Source organism: Ambystoma mexicanum, chromosome 4q (assembly GCF_040938575.1).
Source record: "Ambystoma mexicanum isolate Mex_15411 chromosome 4q, UKY_AmexF1_1, whole genome shotgun sequence".
Lineage (NCBI taxonomy): Eukaryota > Metazoa > Chordata > Amphibia > Caudata > Ambystomatidae > Ambystoma > Ambystoma mexicanum.
The window spans coordinates 261,537,663-261,561,402 of NC_090928.1; the positions used below are offsets into that span (position 1 = coordinate 261,537,663).

At 45.9% G+C, this 23,740-nt stretch overlaps 1 protein-coding gene across 2 annotated transcripts in view; it reads right to left on the minus strand.

Moving 5' to 3' along the window:
* AHCTF1 (AT-hook containing transcription factor 1) overlaps positions 1 to 23,740 on the minus strand; it is a 2,174,249-nt gene that overhangs the window by 1,948,376 nt on the left and 202,133 nt on the right. For both annotated transcript variants that reach the window (XM_069607832.1, XM_069607831.1), the window contains exon 5: positions 322 to 529. In XM_069607832.1, the coding sequence (XP_069463933.1) occupies positions 322 to 529 (208 nt within the window). The remainder of the gene's footprint in view (positions 1 to 321; positions 530 to 23,740) is intronic.

Genomic DNA, 23,740 nt, shown 5'->3' on the forward strand with positions numbered 1-23,740 from the left:
TAAACTTTAAAAGTCTGAAACAGAGAACTAGAAACCTATGACACTAACAAGCATGAGCACAAAATGTAAAGCTATGGAAAAACTCATCCTTACACTGCGAGGATAAAGAAGATCAGGAAAATCATGGGTGAAAAAATGTCAAAATGTAAGGTCATACAGTTATGTGTTTTTTTTGCAACTTGTATGAATGGAGAGCACATTATAGTACACAAGAGTTGTTTCCAAGATGAAAAATGCTTAAAATTGGGTTGGCACCAATGCAACTTTAACACTTTCTGGGAGATTCAGAAAAAAAACATTACAATATGAAGCTGCACTTACTGTCTTTTCAAACTTTTCATGTTCCATAAGGAAAGATATCCAGTCGAAAATCCCACAGCTAGTTGATTGGTCCTGGCTATGTAGCAGAGAGTGGTAACAGGGTTCCCGGAGGGCTTCAGGAGCTGAAGACCGAGATGTCGGCGTTGCCGTGTGACATTCTCTCTGATTTGAGGGATTTCGGCAGAGATGCCACTCATCACTTCCAGGTCTGCACAAAAAAAGGTAATCTGAATAAAAATCCAAATAAGTATTTCCACACAACACAATCTAAACTGTACCACCAATTCCAGTAAAAATCACACAAGCTTTGAGGGAAATACAGCGAGGTAACTGAGGCACAAGGGATCTTGGGAAGGCCCCAAAAGCTGCATACATTATAAAAACCAATTACATACTTGAGGAAAAACGCCAAGTATTTGACCTCACACTACATGGTCTTGGAAGGATACACTTACAAAGGTGTCCAGATGGCAGCAGAAGTCATAAAATCAACAAAAATGATGTTTTGTATGGTAGCATTTAAAATCTTCTGAAATAAAGCCCATCGAACAACGATGAGTTTCTCGGGCACTCTTGTAGGTATGACCCTAATATTAATTCATGAAGTTACCCAAAAATAAAAAGATTAAGTAATGATATTCAGTGTAATATTTATTTAACAAAGTTCAAAAATCAGTTCCAATTGTGTGATCCAGTAAAACAACAAGTTACTTACCAACTGGTAACGTTCTTTCGATTGGATGTTCCTCCAACGTATTCCTCATCTTCGATGTATTACATCCAGCTTTGCTGCTCTTCGGAAATTTTTTCGGCAGAGGGCGCCGTGCGTCGATGTCATCGAGTTGGCCCTCGAAGGCCTCCATCGAGGATGACGTCATCGGGTGTATAAGTAGCACGCGCAGCACCCGTTGGCCTCAGTTCTGTTTTCCCCCCTTTTATCTTTGATCTTGTACTGTGTAGATTGTGCCGGCAGACAGGTATGAGCCTTGCGAGATTTGAGATGGCAATAACCCAGAAAAAAAATCTACAGAGGGGTAGGCTGGGAGGGCGATGAAGAATATGTTGGAGGAACATCCAATCGAAAGAACGTTACCAGTTGGTAAGTAACGTGTTCTTCGAGTGGATTGTGTCCTCCAACGTATTCCTCATCTTAGATAGACTCCCAAAGCAGTATGGGCAATTCCACTGGAGGCGGGGTAGATTTTTCGATACTCTTAAATGGCCGAGTATAGTACTGCTTTTCCAAAAGTTAGCTCCCTAGACTGGGAAGCATCCAGGTTATAGAATTTTGAGAAGCTGTGCAGCGAAGACCAAATTGCTGCTTCGCAAATGGATCTTATTGGAACACCTCTTTGAAGGGCTGTGGAGGAGGTGATGCCTCTGGTGGAATGAGCCCTTAACCCTTCTGGAGGGTCTCTTTGAGCTAGTCTGTAGCATTCTGAAATGCAGAGCACAATACAGCGTGAAATAGTCTGTTTTGTCACCGATGGACCCAGTTTCCTTCCTGTGTAACCTATAAACAGCTGGTTGTCCACTCTAAGTCTGGAAAGTCTAGAGATGTAAAAGCTTAAAGCTCTTTTCGGATCCAACCTGTGTAATCTTTCCTCCTCCTTCGAAGGATGGGGTGGAGGATAGAATGCGGGTAAGACAATTTTCTGACTTAAATGAAAATCAGATCGTACTTTCGGTAAAAATGATGGTTTTACCCTCAACACAACTCTGTCCTTATGGAACACAGTATAGGGTGGCCCAGAAGACAGTGCCTGCAATTCGCTCACTCTTCTTGCTGATGTTAAAGCAACCAAGAAGGCTGTTTTCCACGTTAGTAATCTTAATGGGACACATGTGCATAGGCTCAAAAGGAGCACACATCAAGAATTTTAGGACTAAATTTAGATCCCAGATCGGTACTTGAAACGGGTGAGGAGGAAACACATTAGTGAGTCCTTTTAAGAATTGTATTATCAAAAGGAATTTTGAAGTAGGAGCATTCTTCCGATGAGCGCTTGAAAATGGAAAGCGCCGCAAGGTAACCTTTTATTGTTCCAATATTCAGACCTCTATGTGCTAGGGTCAGAAGGAAAGATAATACTTCCAGAATAGAACATAGAAAAGGATCAACATTCTTTTCTCTGCACCAGTTGCAAAACTTTTTCCAACGGCAACGGTATAGAGACTTTGTTGCTGGCCGCCTTGCCGAAAGCAACACCTACTATAACGTCATCTTGAAGGTTCCAATCCCTGTATCTCAGCCTTTCAGATACCAAGCATGAAGGTTGAGCGTTTTGACCTCTGGATGGAGAAACGGACCTTCCATTTGAGAGAGAAGGTTCTGAGGAAGACCTACTGGAGGACAGATGGACATGTCTAGAAGGTCCGGGTACCACGTTCTCCTGGCCCAATCCGGGGCAATTAGGATCATGCGGCTCCGAAACCTTCTCAGCCTCCTGATGACCTGAGGAATGACGGGAATCGGAGGGAACGCGTACAATAGTGGGAAATTCCACTCCACCACGAACACGTCCCCCAGCGCTCCTCTCGGGGGAAATTCCCTTGAGCAATACCTTTCGCATTTTCGGTTGATTCTGGTTGCAAATAGGTCTACTTGAGCGGTTCCCCAAAGGGAAAAGATCTATTGAATGACTTCCTGATCCAGTTCCCATTCGTGGGATACCGTGCTCTGCCTGCTCAGAGCATCTGCCGTCATTCTCTTCCCCAGCTAGATGAATTGCCGTTAAAGAGATTCCCTCCTGAATCGCCCAATACCAGAGCTGCATTGCCTCTCTGCACAGGGGTAGTGACCCCATGCCTCCTCTTGTTTAGGTAGTGCATGGCCACTGTGTTGTCCGTCATTATCAGGACATTCTTTCCCCTGACAGATGGCAGGAAGGCCTTCAGCGCTAGTCTGATTGCCCTCAGCTCTAAAAGGTTGATATGTAGTTTGGACTCCAATGGAGACCAACGACCGCTGATTGTCAAATCGTTGGCATGAGCTCCCCACCCCAGGAGTGAGGTGTCCGTCACTACTGTGATCTCCGGCCATGGTTGCCAAAAAGGTTCTCCTTTTAGGATGTTCTCTGTACAGGTCCACCATAGAAGGTCTTGTCTGACCTTGTTCGGAATCTGAAGATCATCTGTCATTTCACCCGAGAACTGGGACCACTGAGTCTTTAGGGCCCATTGAAGGGATCTCATCCTCCAGCGTGCCTCTGGCACCAGAAAAATGCAGGATGCCATGAGGCAGAGCAACCTTAAACAGTCTTAAGCCTGGAGATTTTGGGCATTTTGGAATTTGGAAACCATCTGAAGAATGTCTTGAGCCCTCGACTTGGGAGGCAAGCTCTTTCCCAAGATCGTGTCTAATACAGCTCCTATGTACTGAAGCTGCTGGGAAGGTGTCATCTGCGACTTCTTTAAATTGAGGGAGAAGCCCAGTTTGTGGAGGAAGTAGCAGGTGACTTTCAGACGATCCAGTGCTTGCTCGGCAGAGCGCGCTCTGATCAACCAATCGTCCAGGTAGGGGTAGACATGAAACCCCCCTCTCCTTAGGTACGCTGTCACCACTACCATTAACTTGGTGAAGACCCTCGGGGCGGAGGTCAACCCGAATGGCAGGACTCGAAACTGATAGTGTGAGTCGCCAACTACGAACCTCAGGTATTTTCTGTGTTGATATGAATCGGCACATGAAAATAAGCATCCTGGAGGTTCAATGACACCAACCAGTCATGGAGTTGAAGGGCCTGAAGGATCTGAGAAAGGGTAACCATCTTGAACTTGTCCTTCCTGAGGAACTTGTTCTTAAGTCCAAGATGGGTCTCCGTCCTTTTTGGGGATCAAATAATACGGGGAGTACCATCCCTTGTTCCTCTCCGATGCAGGTACTGGTTCTATAGCACCTTTCTCCAGCAGGGTTAGAACTTCCTGCTGTAGGAATGGGTTTGAAAGTTTAAACGGTGTCTCCCTGGTGGATTGCTTTGAGGTTGCTTTAGAAAAGGAAGGCAATAGCCTTGGGCTATTATTTCTAGAGCCCAAACATCTGAAGTAATGGCTCGCCATTCTTGCAGGTGCTGCAACAGCCTCCCTCCTACAGGTGTTTTGTGGTGCAAGTCCTCAAAGTGGTTTTGTGGCGGATGTTGCAGCTGCTGATGGCAAAGAGGCTGCAGCTGGAGCTGGCTTAGCATGTTTTCCTCGTCCACCACGAGTGGCCTTTCTTTGGGCCCTTTGACTAGCCATTCCTCTCATCTTCCTGTATGAGGTGTAATAGCAATAGGATCGTCCCCTCCATGATTGCCCTTGCGCACGAAAAGGCTGAGGTTGCCTAATAGCAGCTCCTAAGGATTTTGCCGCTGCTTTTGGAGGTCTGCAACCTCTCAAGGCTCTCGTCAGCCTTGTTGACAAAAAAGGTGAGACCCGTCAAAAGGCATGTTCAGGAGGCAGTTCAGTAGGTTCTGTACGTCCGGTGCAAAACCAGACTTCGGTAACCACGCAAATCTGCGCATTACCGTGCTAGTGCCCATGGACCTGCTTACACTATCCGCAGTGTCCAATCCAGATTGAAGGGATTCCTGCATGGCCTCCTTTCCATCTCTAACGATGGCTAGGAAATCTTCCCTTTTTCTTCCCCTTCTGGTATGTGCTCGCCGCCATTGCGATGCACTCCCATAGAGTGTATGAAAATTTTGCCAAGGCACATGTGGAGTTGGCAGATTTTAATGCCATGCTCCTGGCTGAAAATACCTTCCGTGCCCAACCATCCACACGCTTATCGTCCCTGTCTGGAGGGATTGACGGGTATGCAAGTTTGTTGGAAGCTGTGCTGCCTGTATAACCAAACTCTCGGGAGTTGGATGTTTTGACAGATAGCCGGGGTCGCTACTGGCTGGGCGGTATTTTGATGCAAGGGATTTATTTACGGGAGGAATAGAATCCGGAGTTTCCCAATTCTTGGCCACCCTGTTTTGTAAGGCTACATGAAAAGGTACTACTGGGTCTTCAGTGGGACCATGGTCCAATATGTCTGTTAAATCGTCCTGGACGAATTGGGCTGGTGGTCTAGACCATCCCAAGTAATCTACCACCTTGGTCATTAACTGACGGTAAGATGGACTGGCATGCTCTCTTGGATCTGGTCTACCGAAGTCATTCTCAGGAGAGGTGTCAATGCCACTTGCATTGTGTAAAGACTCCGCAAAATCCCTCATTCTGCTTTCCTCCGAGATCAAGCATTCTGGGACATTTGGGGTGCCATACTCCAATCCAAAAGGTAAATTTTCCTCTTCTGATCTCTCCTGTTCCTCAAAAATTGAGGTCAAGGATTTGAAAAACTCCTTCCTGGGGAGAGGCTTGAAAACCTTCTCTGGGAGAGGAGGAGCAAGAGGTGTAGTACCAGGCTCTGAAGGAATTACATGTTTAACTTTTTCCTTCTCTTTTTCTGGCTGCCCTGGCTTAGTTGGAGCCTTTGGCGCCGAGGGTTTCGGCGTCGACAAAGGCGTCGATGACATAGTGGTCGTCGACAGGGTCTGCTTCGGGGGCGTCGAGGCGGCCTTCGACGGTTTCCCCTTCTAGGTGTGATAGGTCTCAGATGGCGTCGGTGACCTCGAGCGGTCGACTCGACTCGAGCGTTTATCGCTCGGCGTCCTGGAAGGTTCACGATCCTTCCTTAAACGATCACCCAGGCTCGAGGGCTCGCGAGTGTCGGAGCGATGACGCTCCCGGCCGACTTCCGAAGAAGATGCGGACCGAGGCTTCGCCTTCTCAAACACCTCCATCATTTTGACCCCGAATGCTTCCCACTCTTCCGTAGACAAATGTTTTGTGGGGCATTTCATTTTCGGAGACTCGTCTGACGACTAGGTGGAGGGAGACCTATGGCGCGTTTCTTCAACTTTTTCGACGAAGACGACGAGCGATGAGAAACGCTTCGGGATCTAGATCGATGCCTTTCGCGTCGAGGAGATAGGCCTTCCCCGTCATCGCCTGACATTTCGAACAGTTCTCCATGTCGTGGCCTTCCCCGAGACACCACAAACACTCGCAGTGCGGGTCCGTGATCGACATTTTTGAGCCGCACGACTTGCATTTCTTAAAACCCGATCTCGGGGTCGTGGTCGGCGTCGATGACAAGGACAGAATTACTTCTAGTTTAGATTATATTTCTTGACAGAACTTGAGGCGCGCCGAATATCCAAAGCAACGTACCTGCGGAAAAACGGAACTGAGGCCAACGGGCACCGCGCGTGCTACTTATACACCCGATGAAGTCACCCTCGACGGAGGCCTTCGAGGGACCATGGACTCGACGACATCGACGCACGGCGCCCTCTGCCGAAAAAAATTCCGAAGAGCAGCAAAGCTGGATGGAATACATCTAAGATGAGGAATACGTTGGAGGACACAATCCACTCGAAAGTATATTATTCACAAACACTTAATGAACTCTATCTTGAAACAACTTCTAAACAAAAAATATTGGTAGCTCATACAAGCCATTTTACAACAGCATTGGCAGTCTTCATGATTCAAGAAGAGGTAATCTGTAGAATGTGTATTTGTATTTTCTTATCTTTTGTGTAAGGTTTACAGTAAACCTCTTCACGAAAAAAAAATTATGAATGTCTCTTTTGTAACTCCTCATGATCACAACGTTTTTCGGATTAATGCTCCTTCAGGTGAATATAGACTGCCTTTTTATGGTAACTAGTAAAGATAAGTAACTTTTTTACTGATGTGTCCAATTATTGCTACTTATTCAAAAAACTAACAGCACTGGCCTGTGTCGTCAAGCGCATAACTTTATCAAGCAGCAGTGAGAGGTAATCTAAAAATTAAACCGAAAACTACTTTAATATTAAGAACATTGTCAAAGCTATCCAGCATTTCTTATGTGCACAAATAGATGTCAAGACCGGAGGTGAGCATTATGCTTCGACTTCCTTTAATTCTACTCTTCCAGCAGATTTAAATCTCCACGTTTCTTTAATAAATTTGTTTTTTCCAACCTTAAGACAGAAAAATATTCAATAAAATGTTGCATCCCATGAACCCCAGTGTCTCTGGTAGTCCCATGTCCATATCCTGTTCCTGGGTTCCATTACCTACTTCCTGCCAAGGTCCTTCAATCTTCTTTTTCGGCTTTTCCAAAAGATAAGTAGCAGATCTTTTAGCTCTAATTCGAAATGTGTTCTCAACGTACAAAGTCACTTGTTACTGAGATTGGTAACTGTCTTTTACAAGGAGTGCTGCCGGACCTGTGAGTAGCTAACTCACTCCAGGGCACCTACACCTAGCTGCGCAACAAAAAGACGGCCTGGCTTCCCAGGCGTTCAACAGCTGAGCAAAGCTTTCCCCAGCTTTGTAACGGCCGTACGGATGCGGACACGTCTGTGCACGAGCATGCAAGGAAGCACCGTAAGGTGTTTTTCTTCGACAATTGTAGAATGCCCAGTGCAATAAGAGCGCCACAGCCCGGTACATGGGTAGCATTCTTTTTTCACGTCTTGCAGCGGGAAATACTCATGGAGTGCCAGAGCAACAAATAAAAAGGAGTTTAACATTGGCAAGCCCGGAAAGCTGACATACTTGCATAATGTGCGTCCAAGCAACATTCAGCCACAGCAGCAGAGCATTTCACAATCAGGCCTGTAAGGAACAACTTGAGAAGGAACAGTGAACAGCTAATTATATTGTGCAGCTCTAGAACCTGTGCATCTAGTCCTGCACAGGATACTCCAAATTAAGGAGATTTATTTAAACAGCCCTCTGAAGCTGTAAAAGTTGGATTGATCCTGAACCCCACAAGACAGCAACAACCCCTCACAGAGGACGTGCCATTCAGCCTGTGCAGTCCAGGCACACAGGCACTAGTGGATAATCTGCATATAATGGAGTCAGATGAATGGAGTGTGGGGAGCCAATACCAGGTAGTCTCCGAGGAGGATTCTGAACTAACAGTTTTAAAAGAGTATTGCAAGACTCTCTGGTTAATGCAGTGTCTCAAGGGGTGCGCCCACTCCAGGAAAGGCTCAAAGCCCTGGAATAGCTTATTGGGGATGGCCTTAAGAAAGAATGCCCCGATGTTGACACCAGCACGTCCTCAGGACAGCCTACCGCTAAAGCAACTAATATGGGGAGAGAGACCAGACCCGTAAGAGAAAGCACTCTCCAACTCCATCGGGTCCTGTCAAGGAGAGAAACAGAAAGCCTCCTGAGGCTCTTGACGCATTCGAAAAGCTGAAAGACGCCTTTGAGATGCAGTGGACTGTGCCGACTCTCGTACCCCCTTCCCAAGGGGCCCAAAATATAGGGGATGACGACTCCTGTACAGAGTCAAAAGTGTCGGACTCAAAATCCTTGCAAAAGTCTAAAAGTAGGGAGCGGAAATGCAAGGTGAAGCATTTGGAGGAAGTAATGGTCGACTGATTCAATAGTGCACTTAGATCAAACGATTGCTTCGTACATGACTCAAAGGCTCTGCAAGCCCATCGAGAAGGCGGTGAGATTGCGGATGGGCTCAGTGTCTCCCAGGCCAGAATTGTCGGGGAAGGTAGCCGAAACACCAGAACTGGACCCCAGATTGATCACCTTTATATACAAAGCCTCAGGAGATCTTAGAAAGGGCATAGAACGGGCCTGGGTGGATTGCAGGAAAAGTCTTGGAAATGGGACGCCACATTGCTAAGATCATGGACCTGGCAGAAAGAGCCAAGGATACCAGGGAGCATTGTCCTACTAGTCAAGCAGACAGCGCTTGACTGACCCCTAATTTCCACAAACCCATTTCTTGGTTTACACTAAATAAATGTGCTTGTTAAAATATCCTGCAAGAAAATAAGTTCTCCAATAAAGTGTCAACTTAATATATGCATATGATAATCGCCCCAGAGAGAGCAAGCAAGGGAGTGTCGGAGCAAGCAAGGGAGCGTCACAGACAGAGCAAGAAAGGAAGAGCCACAGAGACCAAGCAAGCAAGGGAGTGCCACATTGACCAAGCAAGCGAGTGCCACAGAGACCAAGCAAGCAAGGGAGTACCACAGAGACCAAGCAAGCAAGGGAGTGCCACAGAGACCAAGCAAGCAAGGGAGTGCCACAGAGACCAAGCAAGCAAGGGAGTGCCACAGAGACCAAGCAAGCAAGGGAGTGCCACAGAGACCAAGCAAGCGAGTGCCACAGAGACCACAGTGACCAAGCAAGTGCCAAAGTGAGCGTATAAGAGTGAGCGGTAGATCGATGCATGATGCACCAGGCACAGCCAATACATAAATATTTTGGTACACTCAAAACATTTGTTTTCCAATCTATTTACTGTAGATGGGGTCAATCAGGAAGATGGTTTAGAAGTTAAAATGTCAGCATAATCCACATATTTAAGTCACGGCGATGGAGCAACTATATTGAAGGTGCTGAACCAACGCCCTGTAGGAGAGGGAGGGGGGGGCAGAGCTACAACCTGCGGGAGTGAGCAAGGGGGAATAGGGCACCCAAAAGGTCGAGTGGGGAAAAAAAACACAGGACAACCAAAAGACAGGAATAGCATAAGAAGAGCCCATTTGAGGGAGTGGGAATGTCTTAACATATGTAACAGCCCAAAGGGCCCATGTATAATAAGCACTCTACAGAGGTGACCTATGCTAAATAGAAAACATTCAACATGGGGAAATCCCCATTTATAGAAAATCCCACCCGAAGCACACAATCAACCTTCCGCGGGCCAGGGGTGAACGGGGGAGCATAGCTCACGCAGCACATCACTTGCAGGCTGAGCCAGATGCAACCTCACTGGGTGATGTCAACACATGGCAGCAAGCCAATCCAGCGGGCACTCTGGGATGGAGGGGAGGTGGACTTGAGCCAGTGTTCCGTTCAAAGGACTACGAATGCTGATCGGCAGGTGGTTATGTGAATGAAAGCGGAGCGGAGCGGCAATCCTGGAAGAACCAATTAAGGGGTACGTTTTGGTCCCTGGGAGGTGGCCAGCTTTCAGATTATCAACTACAAACACTGCGAAGGCCAATATTAAGAAGGTACTGTGTGAGTGTCTCCCTTCCCACCAGAAGCAGGGTGTCTCGTCTCAGTCGCAACAGTGCTGACCAATGGCAGAATGATAAAGCCCCAGAGGTCAGCACAAATGTTATATTACCAATTCCAAATTGTTCCGGGCAGGGGTAACAATCGGTGTGGCGCGGACACGGGAGGGATGTCTTGGGATATTGTTGAACTGGCTGCTGCAATCACGTTTCACTAACAGAGGCACAGCGCCACAGATATGACATAACACAGCCAATGACTGTCCTGGAAACGATGGAATATATGCACATTTTAACCACAATGGATTCAAATGCTTGGACTATTGGACTCATCCTATACAACTAATATTTGTTGTGCGCCCCCTGGTCAGCCCTCATCAACCAATGCTTGTCCACTGTCCCGAATGATTTGCGCTTACCCAGCTGTAATAAACAGCATTACTTCTTGCCCGGTGTGTGCTCTTTTTGACTGAGATGTTTTATATAGTGTGATCAGAGGACCCCTGTATACACAACTATAATGCTTGGAATTCGATAACAAAATCATTGTCATTAAGGATTCATTCTGAACTTTTGTTTTCAACTGATATGTGGAATTCTCTTTAGATCATTAAGTGGCATTCTGAACGCAATTCATGTTTTGTAAATAGCTTGAATGGTGAGGGCTGTATAAACATTTCCGTGAGTTGCGAATATTCAGTGAGATTTGCAATATTTGATTGAGCATTTACAGCGTTCCTATGTATTTTGATTTATTTATTTTTAACGCGATTCGAGCCCAGAGGCATCTGGGCGCTCAACTTTCATGTTGCAACAAATTATGACAGACAATTACAGCAGTGTATAATAACGCAGGTGCAATAGGTGATCTAAAAGAATTACAAATGTACAAGGAATCATTTTACATACATTATGGAGCAAGACTAACCTTTTTTTTCGGAAAAGAAGGTATGGGGGTTCCTCTCTAAGGGATAGAGGGAGGGCATTCCATTTCTCGGCAGCGAGGACTGGAAAACTAACCCCACCTGCTGGTTGTTGCTTGTATCGTGGGATATTAACGCAGTGCGTCTGGGCTGTTCTGGTGGGCCATGTAGAAGTGTGGCGTGAGATAGTATTGGACAAGTAAGTGGGAGCCTGATTGGACAAGCACTTGTGAGTCAACGACAATGTTTTATAGGCAACTCTTTGATTAATGACAAACCATTTTAGAGTTTGTCTGGTTTCTGTAATATGTTGATTTCTTGGGATATTTAAGGCTGATCTGATGGCATTGTTTTGCATAACTTGCATTTTGTTACGGTTTTCTTGTGACGTGCCAAGATAGAGCATGTTACAGTAGTCTAGCTTGGAGAGGCCAAGTGCTCTTGCTATTGTGAGGCAGTTAGTTGTCAGATAAGGGAGGCATGCAGTAATAAGCTTACAGGTGCAGGCAGTTGAGAAAGCCAGTGCGTTTGTCTGTCTTGTTAAGTTTAAGGCAGAATCAATGTAGAATCTTAAGGTTTTCACAACCTTGGACACTGATTGTATTGCCATCAATATTGAAAGAGGCAAATAGATCTGTTATTGAGGAATGACTCAATCACGCGTTCGCATGATCGGAGAAGTGAGCAGGTGATGAAAGGTGATTACATAAATTGTTATGATTCACAAGATCAAATGCCGCCGATAGGTCGAGTAGGAGAAGTAGTGCCAATTTACCCTTTTCTTTATCATTTTCAATGTGTTGATAAATATGGCACAATTTGGAGTGCATGTTCCAACATTGGTTTATCCACTGCATTGTCTATCAACATAAAATGACAAGCATAACTATCAGTTTATGAACTGCTATTGACAGTACAAGCAGCGGTGGGGGTGGTTCAGGATGCAGGCACTGTCCATCCCAAGGAGAAAGGATAGCCTCTGCCAGGGAGCACAACCACAAAAACCTCCAAGTAGCATACAGGAACATTCCCTGTTGTCCCAAGTTGTAAACAGGTCCAAAAGCAGGAAACCCATATTGAGATCTACTGAACCTCTGGGGTTGACTGCTCACATTCGTGAGAGGCCTAGCTCCTTTGGCTGAGCCCCCTAGATTACATGTTGGGCTGCCCCACCCGATAAGTAGCCACTGGAAAGATATTGTGTGCTACACTCCAGTGCCAGATGTTAAGAACCTTTCAACATACGGGAGGGTACCTAGTATGCCCCACAAGCCAAATCTTTGTTAAGGTAGGCCATCATCACTTTGGTGAATACCGTGGGAGCAGCACTAGCTGAATTGGAAGACCATGTCCTGTGCATCAAATCGGAGGATCTAGCGAGGTCTTACCCAAATTGAGATATGCATGTCTGCACCACCCTGATTGTTTCTTCAGAACCACAAAGAAGCAACGAGAGGCCATCCACCCCCTGTAAGGAATAACCTGATCAGATGGGTAGGGGAAGAGCTTAATTGTTAGTTTCATAACAGCTGGTAAAGACATAGCCATTATTGTGCTGGCCTTTTCACTGAACACTTTGAAGTACGAAAAAACACCTAGAGTACCCTAATCTCATCCTATGCCTCCTGTCTGAGCGTTGCACTTCCAAGGAAGGTGATCCTGTGGACGTTACGTCCCAACCACATGCCAATTGTCGTGTCTGACATGCCCTGCAGCCTCTTCAGGCATACCTTGCACCAACACCAGAGCTTCTGCCAATACAGAGAACTACTACTGGTCATCTGCAAGTTCCACTGCGTCATTCCACAATCTGACAATACAGACATCTGAGATCCCATCAGCATTACTATTAGGCCTTCCTAGGATAATGGTCAAAAGCATTAAAACATCCTTCCCTATGAGTCGTAGGGTAAACCTAATAAAATAGCCAGAGGCCACCCTAGAGCAAAAACAGCCAACACCAACAATTGCTGAATGAACCTGGGGGTTATCGGCAAGACAGTTTTCACCCCTAGTATTGGATGGAACTTAGCATCCAGTCTTATTTACTGGCAAAAATTCCTTTTTTTTAGAGGGTGGGGGGGCGGGGGGGTGAATATTCCAATGTGTTTAGCGTTTAGCCTCCTTTAGGATATCTGGCTGGATGGGGATCACTATCTTGTCTGGTAGCAAGCACAGCCACAAGGACCCAGGACTCTGCTGTAGGCGGTGAAGGGAGTTTGATGCTCTAGAAAGTCCATTAGTCTGAGGACCAGTCTACAGATTTATTTTATGAATAAGGGAAGAGCCTCAGTCTCCTATGACAGTCACATAAGCCAACCCTCCATTTGGGCCCTAGACATGCCGTGGGGACTAGGGATGGCTGCCCAAGATGCAACGGGAAACCTTAGGGAGGCAAATGTGGGGAATTCACCAGAGCTCCTCCCTCCGTTCCAAAGCCTTAAGACACAAGGAAATCCAAGGTTGGTACTACTCACGACCACACATTTGAGTAGCTTCCAGATGAGCAATTTGCGCCATGTTCCAACATGTTTGTCCGTTCTCTGCCCTCTGCTATCCATTTCATTACCAAATACCCCAATTCAAGAGCCACGGTTCGACGTTTCTTTCAGCACTAATTTTACACCCGCGAAGGAGGGAGGAGGAAGGAAAACGCTCACCAAGTGCCAAACCCACAGCTGTTCATAGCAGGCGGAGAGTCGTGGTTCCATTCTGCAGAGCTCAAAGTGTAACCATCCCTTTGGCTTGATTCCAAAACGGCACACAACCCTTTTAAGCCTCAAGCCAATGCATCACTAATTGGGCAGAATGGCCAACTGGGAAACAATGATCCGTGAAAGCCGGCAAGAAACAAAGGAAGAGGGACAAGATATGGGAGGAACTAGCCAACAGCGGGAATGACCAATCCCATCCTACAAGAAAGAAAAAGCAGGGGATAGCCAGACCAACAATTATGGAATAATCCCATTAAGAGTTTTATGAAAGACTTCAAAGATTTGCAGACCAGGGGAAAACCTAGAAAGAGAAGGCGCAAATGCTGAAGAGTTTTCTGAATGCTACAACTCAGACACTGGGTGAGACCAGACCAGGAAGACTGCAGGAGAGTGGCTGGAAACAACACCTTACTTGATTGGGAATTAAAGTGTGCTGCAAGTGGATATTGGTCAAAGACAGAGTTGTGGCTGGTGGGTAACAATATTAGAGCTCACAAAAATCCTAGGGGACTATGACATATCTTCTGGGAGCATCGACTCATTTGCTGGCCCTGAGTGGAGACCAGCCTCTACAGGGGTTGAATGTCTAAGCCTCACAAAGACCCCAAGAAAGGGGTGAGCAGTATTTCTTGCAAGCAGGAGATTGTCAAGGAGCGTGCATTGCACTAGATTGCTGTGGGTGAGATGGTCAAGGCGAGAGCATGGCACTATATGCTGTGGGGAACCAGAGGCAATAACACGTGCCACTGAACATACGTTTCAACATATCTTTGTTTTAATTTCTAAAATGACCAGGGTTAGGTAAACGCCCAGCAGGTACTTGGAAACTCTGCAGGTATAGAGAGACTTCTAAATGAAATGAAACTTTCAGGGTGGGTTGATCTCAGTGGTAATTCATTAATGCTGTGTGTTCCCCTTGTGATGGAACAAAATCCATTATAACAAGTCCTCGCCCCTCCATGGACACACTAATCTAAAAAGGAATGTCCAACTGATGCAGCCAACAGTTACCCTATGCCAATTACCCAAACATTCCAAGGAGTTCATGAACCTACCCTTCAGAATCCATCGCTATTCTAATGCAAAAACAAAACCTTGCTCCTTGGGTCTCAAGTTTTACCACAGGCCCTGCCAGGACCTTCAATTTCAGTTTTAACAGCAATCCCTCCTGGATCACCCATCCTGAATCGTCCATCCCATTTCTTCCCTTTGTGTTAGGGTGCTTTCTTCCTAGTCTTGTTATCAAAAGTACATTGGACCTCGCTTGTATAGGTTTTGCAGTATGCCTTGGGTTGCAGCATTCGCACCAGGTCCCTCTCCTAAGTGTGGAGTTACAGGACCCACATCGACACTTAAAGTTAATTTCTTACTCTGCCTTCTTTGCATAAACACAGTGTTAACAATCAGTCTCTCTTGTAGACCTCAGGTTGCAGCATTCACAATAGGTCTCTCTTTTAGCTCTTGAGTTAAGAGGATACGCAGTAGTACACATACAGAAAATACATATGCGTCGGCCTAATCTACCAGATCCTCAAACATCTTGTTATCTTTCCCTAGGGGTCACATGTAGAAAGCCCCAGCCTTTGGTTTTCAATTTTCCTCTCCAAGGTGTCAAGAGGGCAGGGTTTGAAATTACAGGGCGAAGAGAGCTAAATAGCTCCTGGTTTGGGGGATTTGGCCACTTAGCAATGCCGCTCACAGAGGTTTTCAAGAGCAACTATAAGCGTCTTTTTTGAAAGCCATGTTTTTGTTGCAATCGTATACTACTACAAATAGATGCAACAAAGCATAATAGGAGTGTAGACTGCTCAGCGTATTGGAAAAACGTTGCGAGATACATTTGTTACAATGTTTGCACTTGCTCTGCCAAATTAAGACCGCACCATTTAATCTTAAAATGATGCATCAAATTTTCACAGGTTCACAATGTAATCAGAGTTACTTATTGAAGTTTGAATGGTGTTGGCTTAATTCAGTGAGTGCAGCTATATAACCTTTTTATGTGTACTCCCCAGCATTCTTATGGGTCTAGTGTGAAGGAAGCCAGGACCAAGCAGGCATAGTGTTCCACCCGTTTAAACAGCACTCCAAGAATGCCTCAGGATTTGCTGCAAACCGTTACACCCCCCGAATCCTTAGCTTAAAGGAATACATTGTAATTGGAAGCTGCAAAGATTGCTAAAGTGGGTATTTCCTCTGACAAGTCACAGCTCTTATTTGTTCATCTTGGAATTTCCCACAACCTTTTGCATGTCAAAGCCCCCATTTGCTTCTTGTTCTGTGCTTGTGTAAACGGAGTGACCAGATATTGTTTGTTTTAAACCTTTAAGCCGCGTAGTCCAGGAGGTCTGTTTGGTGTGTAAAGACATGTTAATCTTTTTTTTGTAGAACTGACCATCTTATGCATATTATGCATAACAGTTTGCATGGATCTCAAGTTGTCCAATGTCGGGTATGATGTGTATAAACCACGTTGGGGTGATCCTATTTCGGGGAACAGCACATTCAGGGATCAAGGTTGGAGAAAAAGAAGTACAGTGAAGGTGATGACCCCGTCTCTTGGTACTGTAATCTAACAGTGGGTGTACCTATTATCTGAAGGAGTCACTTATTTTTAGAACAAGGTTTCAATGTATACCTATGTTCATGAGAATGCAGGTAATCCTAATGCACTTCTGTTAACATGCAATGCAAGTTATGAAACCAACCAACTCTGACAAAAATATAAATTTTATTTAATTATCAATACAACATGTATAAATAATAGCCTAAAAAACCTAAACAAGATCTTTGACTGATACATATTAAATAAACAAAGGACAGAAGTCTGATAGAGCATTAAAATATGGTGGGGTTAGTACGTGCGTTTGTGCCTTATTTTATATTACTGTTCGAAACAGACAAAGGTAGAGCACTCTTATTCACAAGGCACTGCTCTATCATGGGAGAAGCCTATTAGAAACCTTAGGCTTTTGTGATGGCCAACATGCGTTTCGGCTAATGGCAACAGGAGGAATCAGACAATTACACAATATGTCTGTTGTTGCAAGTGTAGCCGTCTTCAGGACAGAAAAAAGGTTGTTTGTTTCAAAGAGGTTCTGTTGTGTTGAGCACTTTTGGTTAACCCTACTTATTTCAAATTATAGCCCACGTAACGTAAGAATTCAGTAAAGGATGGATTTCTCAAAGTTGTTAGACATAGACTTCCTTAGCTTTAGAGGTGCAATTCTATTGTTTGTGTAGACCTGATGTGATTGGTTCTGATGCACACCATCTTGGTCAATTCCAAAGAGGACAGCACTGTTGTATCAAGCATAAGGCAGCACAGAATGCCGGAAGGGGAATGTCTGCTGTGTTACAACATTCAAAGGAAGATGTTGACCGCCTCCGTTCTTCTATGTTGAAGATAGATCGGAAGTTCTTTCTCGGGCACTGGCAAGATGCTGATCGTATACTATGGGCAACCCTGGGGAAAGATCAGTATTCCCATGGTTAGGCCTGCTTGACAGCTAATTTAGCCTGATGCCTGTATGAATGTAATAATTTCTTGTTTTGATGGCACTAAAAACTTGAAGTTAATCATCTTCATCTTGAGAAGTAAATAATGGCATCAAAGTTCACTTATGATTCATGTAAGGCGCATGCTCATTGTGAAGACCAATTCTCCTGTGCTAAAAATTAGGGCTCAGAGTAAAGGTGAAACTCTGTTCACCTCTGTCTCTTAGAAGTTCCTCCTCAACAGACAAGAGCTTCTCCTAAGGGGATAACACAAACACCCCCGAAGAATATGCATTTCTCTAGAATATTTGGGCTGGGGGACCTCCACTGTGAGGTGAAGACCTCAGAGGACGTCTCCCTCTTGGGATATTTGACCGTACCAGTCTGTGTAATGGTGCAACTTCACATGCTTTGGTGGGATACTGCAGTTTGCGCCCGCTGCTTGCCAGGAGAGCTGTGGCACAACATTTTCCATAAAAGTAGGGTAACTGTGGGGCAAACTATTGGGATATATGCAGATGAGGTTGAGATAAAACAAAGTTAGGCGCCGTTTGGCGCACCTGCCACACCAGTATTTTATGCACAAAGAAAAAGAAAGATGGATGGGAGCAGAGAGCATGTGTAAGGAAATTTCTGTGTGGGCAGGTGTACACTTTTGCATAGAGTTACTTAAAAAAAATAAAAATGATACATCACTCACCGTAATCTTATTTCAGATGCTTGTATCTGCTTAGATTCACATGCTGTGCATAGGCCGACATCTAGTGGAAGCTGCAGAGTATTACAGTTGTTTTCGAAACCCAAAATAGGACATTAACAGGGTGTACCAGTAATACTATTCCCTAGTGTGACGTCCTTTGTACCCATGGTCCTTCACGTGTCAAGGTCCCTCAGATTGTTTTGTTTCGGACAGGAGGTAGCATGAAGTGTATGGTGAGTACAGGTGTATTAAAGCAGATATGCATCAGATAAAGCTCAGATGAACATCTATGCACCTTCTACTCACAGGGGAGTCCATTAGATACAAGCATTAGAAATACGATTATGGTGAGTAATGTATCCCTTCTGAGGCTTGTGGAATCTGCCTTAATCACATGCTATGCATAGATTAGCAAGCAGTGTTAGGAGAAGGTGGTGGGTTGTGAGACGGTCCAGCGGCAAATAGATGTTTTAGAACTGCTCGTGTCGCCTGTGTATCTGCTTTAGAATGAGTGTCAATGCAGTAGTGCTGAGTGAAAGTGTGTACTGAGCTCAATGTAGATGCTTTGCAAATGGTGTCCAGCAGGACATTTGCGATAAAGGCCAAAGTAGCTCCTGTACCCCTTGTGGAGTGAGCTCTTGGTGTGAAAGTCAGTGTCTTGCTTGATAACGAGTAAAAGAGCTGTATGCATCTGTCTACCCATCTGGAGATGGCATTTTTGGAAATGTGGTCTTCTTCTCTGCCTGTTACTACAGAGATAAACAGTCGGTCTGTTTTTCTGAGCGGTCAGGTCTTGTTTACCTAGTAAAGGACCGCTGTCCTTACATCTAGTGTATGGAGTTTCTCAGCTGAGCTAGATGGGTTCTGAAATAAGGCCGGTAGTTCTATGGATTGGTTTACGTGTAATTTGGTGATGAATTTAGGTGAAAACCTAGGATGTGTTCGCAAAACCAATTTGTCCTTGTGGATGAAAAAGAAAGGGTCCTGCACTGACAATGCTTGAAGTTCACCAACTCTCCTTATGGAAGTGATGGCCACTAAGAAGGCAGTTTTACAGGTAAGGTGTTCAAGACTTGCTTTATGCATAGGCTCAAAGGGAAGTCCGATGAGTTTGGCAAGAACTACATTGAGATCCCAGCCTGGCGGTGGGTTTGAAATTGGAGGGTAGAGTCTCTTTACTCTCTCCATGAATACTTTGATGACAGGGACTTTCCACCACAATAATTTACTCGGCGAGGTCGTGTAAGCTGATAAAGCCACCAGGTTCAATACTCTGAAGAATGTGGGATGGAGAACATTCTACAGGGTTTATTTATTTAGACTGGCACCAAATTACAAATCTCCTCCACTTGTTGAATTAACAGTGCCCGGTGTTTGGTTTAGGAGCCTCCCATAGGATGTCCATACACCTCTGTGGCAGGTTTAGATGTCCAAACTCTATGACTTCAGGAGCCATCCTGCCAAGTTCATTGAATGAGGTTGAGGGTGTACTGTTATTCCCCTGTTTTGGGTAGTTGGTCTGGCACAGGGATCGCCAGTCTGCGCAAATGTGGATACTATGGTTGTCTCGCCCACATAGGAGCAACTAGGATGAGCGTCATTTCTGCCTTGTGAATCTTGTTCACCACCCTGTTCATTAGAGGAGTTGGAAGAAAAGCGTAAGCAAATTTCCCCTGGCAAGCTCATCCATAGGGCGTTCCCTTTGGAGTCTAGTTGGGGAAACCTGGACACGAAGTCTGGGCATTGCTCGTTTTCTCTTGTAGCGAACAAGTCTAGCGTGGGGTAACCCCATCGTGAGAAGATGTGGTCTACGACATTTGTGTCTAGTTGCCACTCGTGTTCTTCTGGTAGGGGATCTCTGCTGAGCGAGTCCGCTAATGTTGAGTTCCCCTAGAACGTGTTGGGAAGATGGCACTCAAATATGTTCCCCAGTTCCATATTTTCTGTGCTAGCTTGGATAGATTTGGAGAATGTGTGCCCCCTTGCTTGTTGATTTAGAACATTGCAGTGGTGCTGTCGATGAGGATCTGTATTGACTGATTGGTCAGCTGTGCTTCGAAAGTTTGAAGCTCTGAATACCGCCAGAAGTTTCAGAGACCACATGCTGTGTGATGAAGGTGATGTGCCCCCCGACCCAGAGAGTGAGGCGTCTGTAGTGACTACCTCTTGCACCGCTGGATCGTGGAAGGGGTTTCCCCTTCAACAGATTTTCCTTTGTCTACCAGCAGAGGTTTTCCACTTGTGTTGGAGAAACGACCACTAGATCGTCCCACTGACCGCTTGCCTGAGACCATGGTTTCGCCAACCACTCCTGCATGGGATGCATGCAGAAACGTGTGTGTGTGTGGGACCGGGTAAATGCAAGATGCCATCATGCTTAGCAAACGCATTGCTTTGTGTACGCTTATCTGTTAACCGGCTTGATATTGAGGTATTTGCAGTTGCATGTTCTGAACTCTTTCCTTTGATGGGAAGACTAACCCTTCTTCCATGTTTTTGACAGCTGCTAGGAACTGTTTGGTTGTGCTTGGCACCAGGCTTGATATTTTCTTGTTTATTGAGAAGCCCAATTTGAAAAGCTGGTTTATGGTTCTTTGAGTGTTCTGCCTGCAGATTTGGGTTGACTCCCCTGTGATCAGCCAGTCGTCCAGGTAGGGGTACACTGAGATTGCCTCCCTGCGCAGGTGTGCTGCCACAGCCGCCGGTACCTTAGTGAATACCCTTGGAGCAGATGTTATTCCGAAGGGTAGCATCTTGAATTGGTAGTGCTAGTTTAATAACTTAAAACGCAAGAATCTTCTGTGCGCTGGGAACATTGAATATGAAAATAGGCATCTTTCATATCTGATGTTGCCATGTAGTCCCCAAGCTTTAGCAGAGGGATTACTTCTTGTAGCATTGCCATGCAGAACTTCTGTGGCTTGAGATAGGCATTTGCAGGGCATAGGTCTAATACTGGGCACATTGGTAGATCTTTCTGTGGCACAAGGAAGTAAGTTGAATAGATATCCTTGTTTACCTAGTTTGCTGGGACGATTTCAATGGCGTCCTTGAGTAACAGCGGTGCCACCTCCTTGAGAAGGATGCTTTGCTCTTCCTTCGTGTTGGTCTTCTGACGCAGGGGATGGTTTGAGGGTCGCTGAAGTAGCTCCATGCAATAACCGCACGCAACGGTCGATAGCGCCCACTTGTCTGAGGGGATTACCTCCCATCCGTGGGTGCAGTGTGTGAAGTGTGTGATACGCCCTCCTACTGCAGAGGCATGGAAGGGGACCTGAAGTGGGTGGTCACTGTTTTGGAGGTGTTGCTCCACCTCTTGAAATTGAGAACCTCCCCCGGCCACAAGATCGACGCTGGCCCCTCGGAACCCTTGCAAGGCTTGTCCCGGATTGTTTCCTCAGAATGAGCCCTGGTTTTAGCCAGAACAAAAATTGCTTCCGCCTCTTTGGCCTGGTGGCTTATTGGTTAGCTGGGCTAGTTATTTCGGAATGTCGTACTCCTCTTTGGCCGATTTTAAAGCATCCTCCATGGCCTTCCCAAACAGGACATTGTGTTCTACTGGCATGTTCAGGAGTGTTGCCTGTGTTTCAAGTTTGAAACCAGACTGGCGAAGCCATGCATGCCTTTTAATTATGGTACCTTCGGCGATGATCCTGCCTGCGTTATCTGCAGCATCTAGGTTGTTTAAGATGCTGCTGAATACCATTTCTAGGGCCAGTTGATATGTGAGGGGTTCTGGAGCTGAAGCCATTAGGGTCCCACTTGTGGCAGTTGTAGCTTGCCAACAACATGGTATTTGCAATCCTTGTTTGAAAGGCTGCTGAGGTGGCCACCTTTCTCGCCAGAGTGTACAGTTTCTTACTTACCTTATCGGGGGGCGCTTCCGATGAGGCTAAAGGTGTTCCGGCCCTCTTTAGAGTTGTGGTTACCACCAGAGAATCTGGTTTCAACTGCCCTCCGATATACAGTGGGTCTGTGGGGGCAAGGCAGAACAGTTCAATACGTGGGTTGAATGCCCGCATCTGGTAAGGGGTCTCCAGAGAAGGTTGCATCCTTCTTTGAACGGACTGAAGGATTGGTATAAATTGGGTGGCGGCTTTGCAGTCTCCCAAAATATCCTCTCCAAAATCCTTATCTAGCCAAGTTTGAGTCTGAATTTGAAAGTGCTCAGCTGCCTTCATGAGCATATTATTATACAGCGATTGATTGTCCACTGGTGAATCTGCCAGTGGTGCGTCAAGGTTGACGGGAGAGGGCAAGTTGTACACATTCTCTTCTTCATCATCTTAATATTGCTCTGCTTCCTGTACTGTATCATAATCCTCAGTGTTTGTATTTAGATCATATAGATCAATATGGACTGGGTCTTGCCGAGGTGAAATAGGAAGGGTGTTAGGGTGTGTCTTCTTTGCTGGGGCCTGAGAGGACAAGTTTCGGCCCTTGGGTATGTGTTTAGTGTGGGCTGAAGTGCGAGTGCTTCTGCCGCCAGGTGTCATCCCTGTAACAGAGCCGCCGGCCTGTCTGTTGGGGTCGGGGACTAGCACGTGGGAATCGAGCAGTTGCCCTTCGCCTTTGTCGTCTGAAAAGACAGCAATGCTGCCGTCGCTGGAGGCACCCTCCACGTCCATGGCGGCCTCGGCGTGCATGGCGTGATGGGCCCAGCGCTTGCTTTATCGGTCCTTAATTTTTTCGGCTTCAAGAGCTTGCAAGCTCGACAATGGCCCTCGTCGTGGTCCTGTGCTAGACAAAGGTTGCACACCTGGTGCTTATCTACCCAGGGGAACTTTTTATTACAACTTGGGCAGAATTTAAATGTAGTGTTTTCCATTGTTAGAAGGAATGGCAGCCAGGCGAGAATAGAGAGGGTAAAGGGAGAAAAAGCATTCTCTTAGATCCCTAAGAAATGTCCACCCCCCCTCCCACACTTTACTGTCTGGGCCGAGACCCGGTGCGGCCTTCGAAGGCCGAAGGGGTCAGTCGAATCAAGGTCTTTGTCCGACGGTTGTCCTTTTCACTGCCGTCAAGGATGTTGTCGAAAGTTAAAGGATAGAAAGAGTAACTGATCTAATAGACATTTATTCAATGGCGTTAGCCGAAATAGGAACTCTGCGATTAAGCATCCGTATATGATGGCTGAAAAAAACAATCTGAGGGACCTCGATGCGTGAAGGACCATGGGTACAGAGGATGTCACACTAGGGATGGTATTACTGGCACGCCCTGCGGACGTCCCTTTTCGAGTTTCGAAAAAAACAGCTGTAATACTCTGCAGCTTCTACTAGATGTCGGCCTATGCATTGCAGGTGATCTAAGCATATTCCACAAGCCTCAGAAATATATGATCCATTACTCGCCGTAATTGTATTTCTGATGCTTGTATCTGGTTAAATTCACATGCTATGCATAGACCGACATCTACTGGTAGCTGCAGAGTATTAGTTTTCAAAACTTGAAAAGGGACGTTGGCAGGGCGTGCTAGTAGTACGATCTGTAGTGTGACGTCTACTATACCCATGGTCCTCCACGCGTACATGTCTTAGCACCGCTTGTCCCACCTGT